The sequence below is a fragment of the Pleurodeles waltl genome, chromosome 4_2 (assembly GCF_031143425.1).
Source record: "Pleurodeles waltl isolate 20211129_DDA chromosome 4_2, aPleWal1.hap1.20221129, whole genome shotgun sequence".
In the NCBI taxonomy this organism is placed as follows: domain Eukaryota; kingdom Metazoa; phylum Chordata; class Amphibia; order Caudata; family Salamandridae; genus Pleurodeles; species Pleurodeles waltl.
Window position 1 is genome coordinate 944,589,125 of NC_090443.1, and position 16,152 is coordinate 944,605,276.

The 16,152-nt window shown below is 41.3% G+C and overlaps 1 protein-coding gene across 2 annotated transcripts in view; it reads right to left on the reverse strand.

Moving 5' to 3' along the window:
• Positions 1–16,152, reverse strand: part of LOC138293507 (vitamin D3 hydroxylase-associated protein-like) — a 283,695-nt gene that overhangs the window by 206,102 nt on the left and 61,441 nt on the right. For both annotated transcript variants that reach the window (XM_069232748.1, XM_069232747.1), the window contains exon 4: positions 13,003–13,136. In XM_069232748.1, the coding sequence (XP_069088849.1) occupies positions 13,003–13,136 (134 nt within the window). The remainder of the gene's footprint in view (positions 1–13,002; positions 13,137–16,152) is intronic.

Consider the following 16,152-nt stretch of genomic DNA (forward strand, 5'->3'; position numbering starts at 1 on the left):
GCCAGGGGAAACCCGGCGGGAAACCACCGGTTCCCCTTTTCTGACCGCAGCTTTACCGCCGCGGTAAGAATGGCCCGGGAAGCATCGCCAGCCTGTTGGCGGTGCTTCCTCTGCCCTCCACCCAGGCGGTTTGAAACCGCCATGGTCGGAATGAGGGCCTTTGTTTGCTTTTAAAAGACTTAAAACACTTTATATCACTTTTCAGTGTTATCTTTACATTTTCTTATTGCATCTTTGATCGTTTTGACCTGCAAATATCCAGATAAATATTATATATTTTTACAAACACTGTGTGGTGTATTTTTGTGGTGCTATATTGTGTTATTGTATGACTTATTGCACAAACACTTTACACATTGCCTTCTAAGTTAAGCCTGACTGGTCAGTGCCAAGCTACCAGAGGGTGGGCACAGGATCATTTGGATTGTGTGTGACTTACCCTGACTAGAGTGAGGATCCTTGCTTGGACAGGGGGTAACCTGACTGCCAACCAAAGACCCCATTTCTAACACACTGGCTCTGTGGAGGGAGACGGGGACTGATCCCTGACTCTGAAAGCTACCCAAACTAAAATACATTGATCATTCCCTTCACCATAATTATGATGCTCACTGAAAGTAGGGAGAAGAGGGGGGATGGAACAAGGTGCTTGACTTCAGACACATGGGAAAAGGTAAGATCAACCAACAGTAAATGAGGTCATCTCATGGAAGTGCAAAAGTACTTCCAAATGACTTTTGACATTGGACATTTGATGCTTGACTAAATGTTTGTCCAAATGGGACATATATGTAGCTGCAGGTAATTTGGTTGGTCTGGGCCTCATTACGAGCCTGGTGGTCCATGGACCGCCAGACTTGCAGTGGCGCTCGGACCGCCACCAACAGGGGTGGTCCAACCGCCACATTATGACTGTGACAGAGCCACCACGGTCCAACTGCCGGCACCGCCAGATTGACGCCAGCCAGCAGCCTGGCATTCCAGCAGTCTCTATCTGCCAGGGCAGCGCTGCAAGTAGCGCTGGCCTCCGGATTATGACACGCGTTTCTGCCAGGCTGGTAGAAAACAAGAAGACATGCTCCCACTCCATACTCAAGCAACTGTAAGTGCATGGAGAGAGGTCACAAACATTTTGGGGTGTGGAGGCAAACGCACGAACATGACCCCACTCTGGACCAGTGACCAACTAAGTGAGCTATACAATCTGAAGGGGGACTAATCAGTATAGACTTCCTAGGGGAACACATGGAGAGGTGGGGCAATGCTGACTTTTTAGGACCTAAAGAAATAATATGATATGGATCTAAGAATATTCTATTAGGTCACACACTGAGGTAGAACATACAGGAAGATGATCATCTCCCAGAGTCGACCCCATTGGAGGACCGGCTGTTACTAGACTCGAAGCCCAAAAAGGCAATTTCCCTGTCCTACAAAAAATCGATGAACAATTCCCCTGATCCTTGGTGATCTCTCTGCGAGGCATGGGAGGGAGATGTGGGTCTTATAGAGGATGATGACTGGCTGGAGGCCCTTTAGTGTCCCAGAGAGGTGGCAATACTGGCTCGATTCCACCTGATATATCTTAGAATCCTACACAGATCTTACTAATCCAGATCCCCCTATATCGCATGGCCCTCTTTGACTCATACCTATAAAACAGAAGGTGCAATATGGCAGGGTCATTTTTCCATATATTCTGGGGCTGCCTCATAATCCCAAAATTTTTGAAACAAGTGGTACAAATAATGGCACAAGTAGTAGGCCTCAGCATACGACTAGATGCCAGGTGGCTAGTGTTACACATTACAAGGGAGGAATCATGGCCCAGACATCAGAAGACTTGGTTGATGCTAGCGGAGGGAGTGACAAAAAGAGACATTGCAATGGTGTGGGAGCAATTAGACCCCCAAAAATCCAAGAATGGGAAATCAACATGGATTGTGTCAGCGAGCAGAACAGGTGATTTATCAGAGTTGAGGTTGCCCAAAATATATGACAAAATCTGGACTCAATGGAGTGTGTACAGAGACTCATGAATGTTTAGCAAGGGCGGGTAGAGGGGTTGGGTAAGATTAAAACATGTCTTCCACTGGAGACATACTCATGGGGCAAAGTGGTAATATGTACTGTGGGTTATAGAAGGTCTACATATGTAACACACTGGTGCTCTGTACGTATTCTCCATATGGCCAAGGTTTATAAATTGTGGCTTAAAATGTGTCAATTTCTCTGTACTGAGCAACTGTTTATTGAAATAAAATGTGTTTTGAAAAAAGAAAAGAAAAAGACAATTTGCTATGTGAGGAGGCTGTCTGTCATTGGAGGGGCCTGGTTTTATTCTTTGAGCTATCTTTGAGACCCGTTTGCCTCCATGCACTGCCCCATGGACCTCCTTTTCCCCTCCAAAAAAGACAAGCATAAGCAATGCCAAACAGTCTCGGAAATGCATATTACTGTGGAAAGGTAATGTGTGCATGCATCATTGGGGATTAGGGGGCAGTAGGCTATGTCCAGGGTAACAGTGCATATGGTAGTTGTGTGTAGTGGGCAGTAGGTGGGTTCTGCAGTGCAGTGTAGTTTCCTTGGGGCCCCTGGGGTACGGTCTTCCGAGGGCTATAGGCAGTATCCTGGCTTGTGGAGGGTTGTGGAGAGAAGGCTGTACATGATGTATTAAGAAGAAGGGGACAGACTGCTGCCTCCTGCGGACAGTGGAGGTTGTTGTAGGGTGGCAGTGGGCTGGGTACAAGGATCACAGATTCTAATGATAAGGGTGCGGGGTAGAGAGTGGTTTGGGGTGCAGTGTGCTGTGCTCTGAAGACACTCTATACCAGCCCGGGGTGTCATGCCCCCAGAGAGTGCCCCAGGCATGCCTTACCCTACCAGCCCCCCAAAGAGGAACTTGAAGACCTTGGAGGAGGTCCGGGGCTTTGCTCTTTCCACTGGGGAGCCCATGGTGATGCAGGGGCAGCAGCAAGGTGACAGCGGCGGGCCATGGAATGAAGAGAACGATGATCGACTGGGGCCAGGTTTTTATGTACTTAATGTAGTAAATAGATGTGTTTTATGTTAATAGTTAAACTGTAATCATTAATATCCTTACTATCACAGCATTCTGTGTATACCTATAGAGGTAAAATGGCACCACGTCACAGAGGGCAAAGGGCTAAATGGAAAGAGAATGAGTGCTTAGTAAGAAAATGGTTAAAGCAGGGTCAGGGCTAGGAGGGGTTTAGCGTGACAAGCAGCAACGAGCGGGAAGTGGTGCTGGGGGGATGGCACAAAGAGATTAAGGAAGATGCAATAGGACCAATCGTGTGTTCTGTGTATACTAAAAGAGGTGACATAGGGCCGTGCCACAGAGGGCACAGGGCCAAATGGAAAGAGAACAAGCGCTTACTAAGAAAATGGTTAAAGCAGGGTGGAGGGAAGGGGTTTAGCGTGGCAAGCAGTGATGGGTGGGAAATGGTGGTGGGGAGATAGACAGGGAGATTAAGGAAGATGCAATAGGACCAATCTTGTTAATTGCTTTTCAAACAAGAAAAAAGTAGTTCCTGAACAGATGTTAACATGGTGACTGTTGTATTTAGATAGTACTTGGTCCCTGCTCTTGGGGAGGGCTAAACACAGCAAGAGGCGTGACAAATGCATGCCATGGACAAATGGAGAGCGACATAGGAGCCAGCAAATGGGAAACCATATGGGTTGGCTGTAAGCCCACAAAGTATACAGAACATGTCTCAAAGAGACAGCACAAGAATTGTCTAGCCGAGACCTAAAAAAACTCAAAGGTTGCTGGGGCTTCTGCCGATGTTCTGGGATGTTTTCACACTTCTTAATGGACATTGGCTGCTGACATCCTCCAAACAGGAACTGGAAAATCACATTTTTCAGTGGTTTTCAGCTCTTATTGGCTGCCACTGTGTGATTTCAGGTCCTTACTGGGTGCCCATGTAAAGCGAGCCAAAACCATGTGACACGCAGTGGGACCACGTGAGTTAGCAGGTCTGCATTTGAGATCTGTGCAAAGCCTTATGCAGTGTCTAAAAGTCAACAAAAGAAAAGAGCATGATACATTGAAGCATAGTTCTAAACAAAAGTTAACACAGGAGCACATTGAATATGGTGGTGAGTAATAAAATGAATATGATGATTCACTAGGGAGAAGTGCTAAAGGCCCTGAGAAGCGGGAATTTACAGAAGAGGGAGACGGCATTAGAGTGGAGGTATTACTTCACATAATAGGTGAAATGACTCACTTTAGTGCATAGAAAGATTGTTAAATATACAAGATACTCAGATCCAAGGACAAATTATTAGGAGTTTCCAAACAGAAGGAGACACATTTAGATATGTCCTGAGTGAACACATGTTTGGAACAATAAGAGTTATAGATCTTTCTTGAATATTGCCAAGGATTTGGTGGTGCATGAGGCAGGTGTGAGATTTACAGATACTGGTTGTGTTTTAATATAAAATTTGAGCTGTCATGCAATCTTTCCTGAATTTGAGATGTTCTAAGAGAAGTATTCCTGTACTATAATGAGAGCATTGACAATCCAACAGTATCAGTTTGTTAGTCACAAATTGAGAAGTGGCTGTGTGGCTAATCGTGTGGGATACAGGCCATCCTATTAATGGATTTACCTTTTTGGGGAGGTATTAACTTGTAAATAAGAGCTCTGTTATATGATCAAATATGCAACATTAACTAGCAAAACAGGCTGCACCATGAAGTAATGCTTTGAGATGTCTAAAACTGCCAGTGGTCTTATGAGCTGTCAGTATTATTGATGGTGTTTGACATTCCATACTTCTGGCTATTTCCCATTTCAGCCCCTACTAGCCATGCTGCCACATCTATTATGTGGGGGTGAATCTGCATTATATGATGGGTGCATGGGTCTGTTGGAATGGCAATGATGCTTTATCTACTGGAGGCTTTAATAAATCCTATCCCATATTTGCCTAATACATTGGACTTACCACCATTGCCGTTGACTCTCCATGGTATCTTAAAAACTATTTGGCAAAGATCTAGTGAGGTAAATTATGCTCAACAAAGGTGGTTAGTTGTCTTGCTGTGTTTACCATCCAAGTGTCTCTACTATGATCCCAGACCCATGTTCTTCCTCCATTATGACGTGTCTTTAGGCTGAACCACACAACTCCAATTGCAATTCAGTATGTATTTTTACATGAAAGTAAACATCATAATGGGTGAATGTGTAAGACCTCTATGAAAATACAGGGTCTTTATTGCCTTTATGTGTCAATAAGTCCATCTGCATTGGCCCACAAACATGCTAACTTACATTCTTGGTTGTTGCCAATAATGCATACATTTCTATACTGTGAATATATCAGATTTGAGACCAAATTAACAGAAAACACAGTACAATTACAAATGCAACCACTTTCCAGCCTTTCCACTGAGCTGGGCTTTATTTTCAGCAAACTTGAGCAATCCCCAAATCTCCTTACAACAGTGCAAACAATAAGTAACTGTACTTGGAATCACAGTAAAATAACAATCAAAAGCACAGACTGTGGGCACAGGGCCAAGTAGACAAATATTGAAGATTGAGTTGCTGATTTTGAATGTGTTGGACAGGTTACTCTGTCACAATGGTGATTGATATCCTGTATGGTGAAATCTAAATCCCATTGGGTATAATGGGATTTACATTTCAGCAGACGAAATATCCGTCACCGGTGTGATAGAATAATAATCCATCCTTCAAGTTCTAAATCAGTCCCTAAGTCTCTGTGCAGAACAATCACATTATTCCTTTACAGAAATCAATCTACATATTGAGCTAACAGATCAGGAGGTGGTTAGTACTCTGGAAATAACAGCAACCCAATTCAATGATTATTACTAAATTTGAATGATGACACATACTCAAAAATTTGATCATTGACTGAGCACAAAATGTCTGAACTCTGTAGTAATTCTTGTAGCAAACCCCTGCACCAATGACAGCGTGAGCCTTCAGCGTCAAATCACTGCTGAAGAATCCACCATAAGACACTAACATAAATGGCAAAGCCACGCCTAAACTAGCAAGATCACACTGAAGGGCAGCAAATAGCTGATTCTCTCAAAACAAACTCCTTTGTCCCTGCATATTGTCCATAATCTCTCAGTATCCTTAGCCATATCTGCTCTAGTGGCCTCATTCTTTTATCACACTGGACTCATCAAGTCCCATTCATCTCATAAGCATTGTAATGCTATTCAGTATCACATCCACAATGAATGTAACATACTAGTTTATACTGTAACTGTATTTGATGATGGTTCTATCATACCATACAATGACCCTGTTCCATCAGCCCGCACAATGAGCATACAGAAATGTAAAGGAGGGATGAAAAAGATCTACTAAGATGATTTGATGTATAAGGAAAAACACTCACCAATCTCTTCATCATTCAAATGTTTGGCTGCACAGTGCACAATTAACCAAAACAAATCTTTCACTGTTACAAAAATGCAAGACCTCCTAGATTTAGCTCCTAACTTCGGGACAAATTATTATAGTTTACCTGATTTCTTCATTCCCCAACACCAAAGATCATGCTAAGGGAAAAATTCAGCACATGGGTGGGCAAACCCAAAAACAAACCAGCTACAGATCTAGTCAAAACTCTTCAGACTTAACCATCAATTTGGCCAAATTACTCACTGAGTGTTCTTTGGCTACTGAACCTTTGGTGTCAGTCTTCTCCACACAACAAAATCAAGCACCCACCAATCCCGTCTGGGTTTCTCAAAGATCTCAATGATGCTTAAGTTGAACAGCAATATGACAGAACTGAACCCACAGGTTTTCATCAAAAAAACTAAGATCACCTTTTTTCTGACAATATGGATCCTCAATTAATGAGAACTGCCAAGCAGGACATCAAAACTGCTAGCAAATATTTTAACCCCAAACCTGCAAATCTAAAAAGGCAAGGTCTGCCCTTCGAACTTAATTAAACATAACAACCTATCTGAAGCTGACAAGTCCTCATACAATAGGAGCAGAAGAGATTACGTTAAATCTATTTGGAGAGCAAGAAAAATCCCATCATGCCAAATGTGTGATCCAAAAATAAGGCTACTAAGCAATGACATTTTCTGTATTTACTTAGAAATGACTATCCCAGTTCAATAACTAAATACCCCATGCTCAGCACCACAAATCTGCTATGTCATGTTGCAGATATTTGACGAAAAATAGCAAGCATTCGAGAATTAGAGAATTAACCTCAAACAATCCACAGACTTCTCCATTCTGTCATGTGTGGCACTATTCATCTATGAATCACACAAAGACAGATACATTTATTCAGGAGATTGACTTCCCTTAAAATAGAGCAGTTCATTCCTTTATGATTGCACACAGCAAGTTTGCATGGGTCCCTCAAAATTCAAAATTTGTAGTGATTTGTGCAGGGTTCCTATAAGCCTGTGGTCTAGCCACCCCTGTTGAATTGTTTCATGCAGCCCATGTTACATTCACTAGAGTAATTCAAGATCCACTTCTTGATGTATGTTAATGACACTCCAAATCTACATTCACCTGTAGAATTACTCAAAAATGCATAATAACATCTCAGAGGCCTAGGATGCATGAAGTACTGGGGGGAAAAAGATTTCTGTGCCAAGGCATATTCCTAATCCTAGGTAATCAGGATACTTCCCACTTGCCATGTGAATATTCCACTGGTTGGGGACCTGCTCTAAACACTGGTCGGACAGCAGAATGTTTGGGCATAATTTTTTAATCAGATGTCTCATTCACCCTCAAATCAGTGCCATAGTGAGGGGAGCTAAGATACAACTTCCCCTACTTGCAGACAATCCTCCTCATCCTGCAACCCGCCCACTGAAATAAAATTACATGATGTCTTATTTAGTAACCACATTTACACAGACTTGCCAGAGATTGGCAGGCTACAGAAGCACCTGAGCTGATGGATATTTGATCACATCATACTCACATTAAAAATGCTCCACTGCCTCTTTCGAGTTTAGGATTATCTTTACATCTTCACCAGAACTATTGAATTAAAGGGATATCTTATTTTAAAAAGGTGGAACCCCGCTTCATATCTACCAACACTCATTAATTAGCATCATCAAATATGATCCTCGTTCACCTATTCATCCAACAGTAACATTTGACGAAAGCAGGGGCTGCAAATGAAAAATGTCAAACGTTGAAAGCCTTCAGACCCAACTGGATTCTAAAACTATGGCTATTATCTGGTGTTTATGCACTGCTACCTTATTATATTTATAAACAAGCTGACAAAGTCATTGTACAATAGCAATTGGTGCTTTCTTAAAAAACACATATATAAATACACCAATACTCAACCACTCCTCTTTCAATGTTTGGACAAGACTGCATTCCTTGGACTGCAGTAATGTAAACAAACTGCATGGAGACATGTGCTTCATAAACATACACCTTCTCTTGGCAATCATACACATGCACCAATTTATGCGAGGGAGTGAGCACAGTGAAAACAGATCCAAGTTATTCTCTTCAGTGTAAATGGACCACTAAAGTACATTAAAAAAACATTAAAAAAACATGTGTGTCCATCCCTACTATACCCTTTTCGAGTGGTAAGGGCCTTAACATTTTGTATAATAGAATTCACACTAGATTCGTAACTGGTGTAAATAGGGATTGGCCTGTTTGATAGGTTTCGCCTATGATGCTTTTATACTGGATGACATTTTGTTACCTTTATGGTCATTAATCCACGCTTTAATCTTTCTACCAATATGTCTAATCGACAACAGACCACAAGGGTATTTCATGAGAGAAGTACAGCGATCACTGTCACATGTTGCATCATCTTTTAATTTAAAAGCTTTCCTCAGGTGTGGAGGATGACATTCCATGCAGTGTCAATTATAGGTTGCGTCCTTGAATCAGCATGGAACTCTGTGTGTGGTATTTAAATCCTTAATGTTAGTCCATCATGGGTAACCATGGACTATGTATGAATACGTGTTCTAAATTAGAACACCTTCCATGCTTATTTGTGATCTTTTGATTTGATATGATTATATAGATTATTTTGAGGCAGTTTTTGGTTTCACTTAAACAGGTATTTTCTTTGTCCTTTATCATCTTTACCATTGCTGTTTCTATGAGTGTTTCAAGTTATTAATTTATCTTCCCTACATTTTCCTAAATGTGGTGCATATCGTTCCACTCTGTGTTATTATTGATTTCCGTCTGACAACATACACCTCATTGTTACAATTTAAAATAAGGTGGGATGTTTTTGACTCTTGGGTGATGAAAGCTTGCATAATGAAGCACATTTTTCCTATCTTTCTGTTTTACAAGTAGTGGACATTTCTAAATTTCTGCATTCAAATAATGTATTATCTCTGAGTCTGATTGACAAAGGTTTTGGAGTGAGTAGGTTTAACTTGCTCTTTTAAGTCTCCTAGCTTATGTCTTATGTCCTTGAGTAAGCGAGCATTATTCCTGGTGTACTACTGGAATTTAGGAGTATAGTTAACTTGGCGTACTACTGAGTTCAAGAGTAGTTCAGGAGGCTACAAGAGTAAGCACGTCACAATCTTTTTGACTGGTGCCCACTGGGTCTATTAAAGATATATTTGATCTGAAGGTGTATCACCTTTCAGTTGTGTGTGTGCATTTTCTGTTGTCATTCTGCTCAGGACCACAAAAAAATGGCATTTGTATGCCTGACATATACCAGTAAATGTTCCATATAAGAATATTGCTACACAATGTATTTCTATTTCTGCTAGTACACATAAGGATTTGCATATCATGGGGTCTTGATGGATTACATATAAATTCAATTTATCCTTCTAAATTAATTAATTAATTTTAATATCATTTGAATAACTTCAAAATAAATATTTCATTTGCCTTTTTGAAGAGTGGTTGATCATCTTGGAATCTAGAACCTTAAATGGCAATACTTGAAGGGAATTTCAATGTTGCTAATAGAGCTGCCATTTCTGTTCCCTTGATTATTTGCCAGATGAGTGCTGAGCCTTTTAAGTTTTGGCTCAATTTTCATGAGATTCCATAGTAATAAATAACATTTTGACATATGTGCAGCCACAATAGTATCATGCAAGTGGCTGTGCACAGGTCTATCATGTGTTGGACATGTGGTTCAACTTTTAATATGTGCATAATAATTAGTCTCAAGTGAAATTTAAATTACCCCAGCATGATTCATGAGAATCCAGGAAGTTTGTGATACATTTATTACACAAAATCCCCAAAATTATGTCACTATGCGAAGTCGCATAACCACTCAGTATTTCACGGCAAATTATAGCACAGGAGCCCGGGAACAACACAAACACTCCGAACATGAGCAGCTATTGCTCGTGGCGATTGTGTTTCCCTTCCTATTTATTTAGCATGAAATGCATCCTCACTTGAAAAAATGGATGCAAGGGTGCATTTGACACTATGGCCCCCATTTTGACTTTGGCAGGCGGAGGTCGCCTGCCAAAGTCGCGCTTTGGGAGAACCGCATATGCGGCCATACCTCCACAATACCTATTAAGAGTTTGCTTCCTGGCAAGCAGGCAGAAACAGCATTTCCACCCGCCAGCCCAGAGTGAAACACACCACAACATTGACATCGGCTTGTAATGGAGCCGGCGGCAATGTTGCGGTATGTCGGGTGGGACAGCACCCGTCGCACTTTTCACTGTCCATTAATCGGGCAATGAAAACTGCGACGGGGCTGTCCTTGGGGGACCCTGCGCTGCCCAGGCAAAGTGCATGGGGCCACATGGGGCCCCTGGCACCCCCTTTCCGCCAGCCTTTGCATGGCACTGGGACCGCCAGGCAAAGGCTGGCAGAAAGGGGACTCGTAATCTGTCAGCTGATGGCAACCTGTCGGTGCTATTCGGTCATACGGTGGTGGCTCCTGGTCATAATGTGGAGGCAGAACCGCTGCTTTGCAGCGGTCCGACCTCCACCGCGGACCTGGAGGTCTCATGACTGCCAGGGTTATAATGAGTGCCTGAGTGATAGCACCAAATGATGAGTTTGCATTTCACATAGTTATGATTTATTTTATGTAATTTCCCCACATTTTTTGTAATTATCCAAAAGCAAAGAGCATGATTTCTGCAGAATCACTTACTAATAATTTAACATAATTCCTTTAACTTCTGCAGAAACTGATCACACTCTGAACATTTATCACACTCAGAAAACCCTTGATTTATAGTCTTTCAGTAAGTCAGGCTGTGAAATTATATTTCTGATTTCCTTGTGACCTGAGGCATGTGATAGCTCATATCTTGAGAACGGATAATAATAAATACACTATGTACACAGAGTGTACTCTTATTGAAAAAGGCATAGTCTCCAGTCTAAGCTTATTTCTTTATCACACTCAACCTTCACTGAGAATTCTGTTGACTCAGTTGAAGGCAGTAGCGTGACAAAGGCCCCTCCAACCTCTGCAGTGCAGTGTGCCCCCGAGCTCCAGAGGGCCCCCTCAGCACAGCACCGGGACTGAGTGACTCTCCACTGAGCTCCAGAGGGCCCCCTCAGCACAGCACCGGGACTGAGTGACTCTGGAGAGGGGCCCTGTCCTTGTTCTGTGTAGGGGGGCCCCTTCCAGTTTCGTTATGCCACTGGTTGAAGGTTGTAGAACACACCTTAGAAGCTACCTGTAATGAGTGTGTTTTAACCAGGGCTGCAGTCTAGTCTTGATATCCATGCTCTCCTTGGGTTCTATTATGAAATCTGTATCTGCTATATTGTCTAAGATTCTCTTTGGGAATGTTATGCTGTACCAGAGAGAGAGAGGGCTGATGGATGGAGCCTCTTATGTTGAATAAAGCCTTACACTGACTTCTGCTCTACTGATGCTTTGTGTCCTCCATGGTCTCACTAGGCAGCCTATGCTAGGTGGAGCTGATCACTAAGAAAACTACAAAGTCCTAATGTACAACTCACACCAGACTAAACCACCAATAAAAACACTCAGAAATGTTTTTGAAGTTCTACATCCTCTCTTAGATTTCAATTGGTCCACAATGAAAGGCTCTATAACACAGCTCCCTCAATATAATGTAGCATAAAATGGATACACTTTTGTTTCATACATTCTGCTTACCTCCGATCTGTGTTAAAATGTGAGTCCTGACTCATTCACCATCTACCAGGTCTGCTAAATAAATGTATGTACTTGTCCGTTGATACTAGAAAGAGAGCCAATGGTTCTCAAGGAGGATTACTGTCTACCTCTGTAAGAATGTAGATTAGAATGTAAACAAGTATTTGCACTGCAATGGGTCTCACATTTGTTCGGCTTAGAGTTGTTAGCGTTGTAAAGTCCTAATTGGAATTTTTTCTTGCCACATAAATTGAAAATGAAAAGTATTACAGCTTTCTATAAGTGAGCCGATTTAAAGCGCCACGCCATGAGCATAAGCGTGAAGGAGCACACAAAAGGGAACAGAAGTTCACTCTCAGTCAAACTTATCGGCAGCTATGGAATTATCTATGTAACAGGGTTGATGCATTGCAAAGCGCTCAACTACTGCCCAGCGAGATCGCGATGCGTAGGAAATAAAAAGAAAAAGCAGTCCAGAAGCAATGCAGAAAACATGGAGCCTTGTATGTTTTCAGTAGTTTACCGGTGCTGTGGAGGAGGGCTAAACACTGGAAAAGGCATGACGTATGCATGCCTTTTTTCACAAATGAAATCAAGATTATTTTAAAAGGCAAGCCCATGAACCAATGAAACTGATGGGCGTGACATGGACGTGTGACATGGACGTGTAGAGATTACAACAAGGACCAGAGCTCTTGGCACTCGACCCTAAAAATGGGGAGGAATTCAGGAGAAGGTGGACTTAGCTTCTTACCGGTTCCCACTGTTACTCAACCCATTGATTCCCCACTATCAGATTTCATGATGACCAGGTGACAATCATTTAAGCAAAGATATAAGCTCTTTACTTACTTGAACATGGATTGAGATGCGCTGGTTTTCACAAATGGAATGGCTCCTTGTTTTTTCAAAACCTGCACCATTACGCTGTCTTTTTGCTCTGGAGTGTTGAGATAACATGCAAGACCACAGTTGGAGTCATGTCCCTGTAAAATAAAAAATGAAAAATGTCAGTCCTTGGCAGAGATAAATGTGTTCTCATGCATGTTCTCCCAATTAACATAAAATTGTGTGACTTCAACCCCCAGTCTATCTGGACCTTCACTCATGATTCACTTAAAGTCTAGTAGGACAAAGAACACAGACCAACTAAACAAAATGTTTGACAGGGGAGCTTACACTCCTTCCTGGCTGGCAGGTTTTGTCTCCTTTCTTCAGTTTGGTCTATATGATTATTTAATGCTTAGTAATCAGTAACTGCTATGGTGCACTAAATCACATACTTGTAATTGCGCCAGCTGTAGTTTTTCTAAGGCCATTGCATTTATAAAGTGCACCCAGATTTAGTATATGAGCAGCTTAATATTACAACAGTGGAAGTGTGCACTTTTAGGACTGCAACACAGCTTTAGCACTGAGATGAGTGTACCCTCACACCAAATTAATCTATTTTCTTGTCTGTCTATATATAACTTTGTAAACTTCCTCTATCTACTGGCTAACCATTGAAAGTCCATATTATTAGATTATCTTTGGTTGAAATGGCCATATGTGCCTTTTCTTCCCACACCTTATTCAAATCTTCAGTGCCATCATCCCTGGACATCCTCTGTTCATGGCAGATGCAGACCAGGGCAACACCTATGGGGTATCTTCAGACTGATTGGGATTGGAAGCCTTATGCATAACTTCTGCAGCTTTCAATTGGGTGTGCCTATCAGGGTATCCTCTTCTCAGTAAACGTCATGAGGTATTAGGCCTGAGTAAAATAAGTATCAGGCATCTCAGTATTTGTGGGTGGACCACATGCAGTATTGCTTTGAGTAATTCTCACCCACCTCTGCATCCTACTTTTCAGTGTCCCTAATAACAGCAATTTTCTTGAGTACGTCTCAGATCTCTTTGCATCCTACTTCTAAGAGCTTAGCCTATGATTTTACTAGTGACAACACTGTGTCAAAAGAAAAGAGAAGATTCATTTTTAACACATTATAAAGAATCAGATAAATAGCAGTATAGGTTTATTTTGTGAGGCTAATTTTTTTCTATTATTAAATATTCAGTTTCACTATTATTACGTTCCACATAAATCTCCTTGCATTCCCATGCGATGTATTTGTGTTTGATGATTTTTTTCTTCTATTGTTATTTGTTCTGGCAAGTGTTTGTTGTCTCTTCTCTTTTGTCAAAAATATAGTGCGTTGTTACTCCTAAACAGTTTTAATATGCATTATAGGACAAAATGTTAATCATCTTTCTTGTAAATCAGGGTAAAGGCTATAGGATTCCTTACTGTATGAATTGCACCATAAATGTATTTTTGTATTCAAGGTTGAACTTGTACTGTTCTTTAATGCCTTATGTTTGATAAAGTGGACATTGTGGTACAGTTAGTGATGATGAAGTGATAATGAGAAAAAATAATATTGAACAGAAGGAGGGATCACATGAGTGTACCTTTTGGGGACAGTGTCATAATACCTTGATTTATTTTTTAAATGTGTAGTAATGAACAACCTATGATGATTTTAAAGTAATTTATAAAGCTGTGATATACATAAACGTATTAATGAATGAAATAAATACGTTCCTGGCACTAGTAATGTATTTTTTGTCTAGCTTCATGTAATTATGAGGTAGAGTTTTCAAAGTAGGAGTTGTGAGTTTGACATGCAATTTAAATTGGTATGCTTTGCAAAGAGTGCCATAAATGGACAAGCAACAATGTATATTAAGAAACTACTAAAGTGTAATGCAGGCATTGCGCCACTTCGTAACCCTATGCACTACATTATGCCTGTACCAGGCATAATGTATGCGAAAAGGACGTTCCCCTGTTAGGGGGGCTGTAAACATGGTGCATAGAAATCTAAGAGATTTCTTTGCATCATTTTTTTCGGCACTTTTAACGCCTGCTCAGAGCTCAGAGCAGGCGTTAAAAGGAGGCACACCATTGTTAACAATAGGCTTCAATGGGCTTTGCAAGATTAGAGTGAAAATTTTGACACTAATCCTGCAAATCTCTGAACTAGTGTCAAATATTTTGACAGTAGTTCCCCTAATTACAAGCCATGGTGTTCTGTTTCTGGATACGTCGCACACAAGGTGGCATTAGGGGGGCGCTAAGAGGTGCAAGAAAAGTAGTGCTGCACTTGATGCAGCACCACTTTTCTTAAATTAGGCCTAATGTTTGTTGCCTATATATGTAAGAACTCAGGGGGTTATTACAACTTTGGAGGAGGTGTTAATCCATCCCAAAAGTGACGGTAAAGTGAGGGATATACCACCAGCCGTATTACGAGTCCATTATATCCTATGGAACTCGTAATACGGGTGGTGGTATATCCGTCACTTTACCGTCACTTTTGGGACGGATTAACACCTCCTCCAAAGTTGTAATAACCCCCTCAGTGTGAATAAGAGGGCCTCCATCCCTTTTTGCCACTGCATGTGTCTGTTACTTGTATGTTTGACAGGCACACAAAAACAAAAAAATACACAAAGAAAATAATTGATATCTCTATCAATATCAATGCACTGCCAATCTCAAAATGCATGTCTGCCTTCTGTAGAGGTCATCAAGTTCAGTCAGCAGCTCAATGTAAACCAAGGTTTTTAAACATGTCATGTTCATTTACAATTTGCTTCGCTTTCGTTGGTTCTGTGATGATGCCTATTTTTCTCTTAACCATAACTTCAGCTTTGCCTCTTCGAACATGAATATCTCTAGTGCCACAGACCGGACAGTGGCAGAAACTGCTTGAATTTTCTCCTTCTGTTTGCAGTTTTGACTAACATGCCTGAAAAACCTGGAATGAAAATTAATTTTCAGTCTTATAAGGTTGAGATTGCACAGCATTCTGCAGAATTCTTTTTTTTATGTCATGTCCTGAAAAGATTACACAAATGGTGCAATGAATGAGAAAATGGATGCTTTGACCTGAAAGAGGGAGCATGGTGAGCTCAAGTGATTGTCAAGTCTCCCTTGTGATCCAGCAGGAT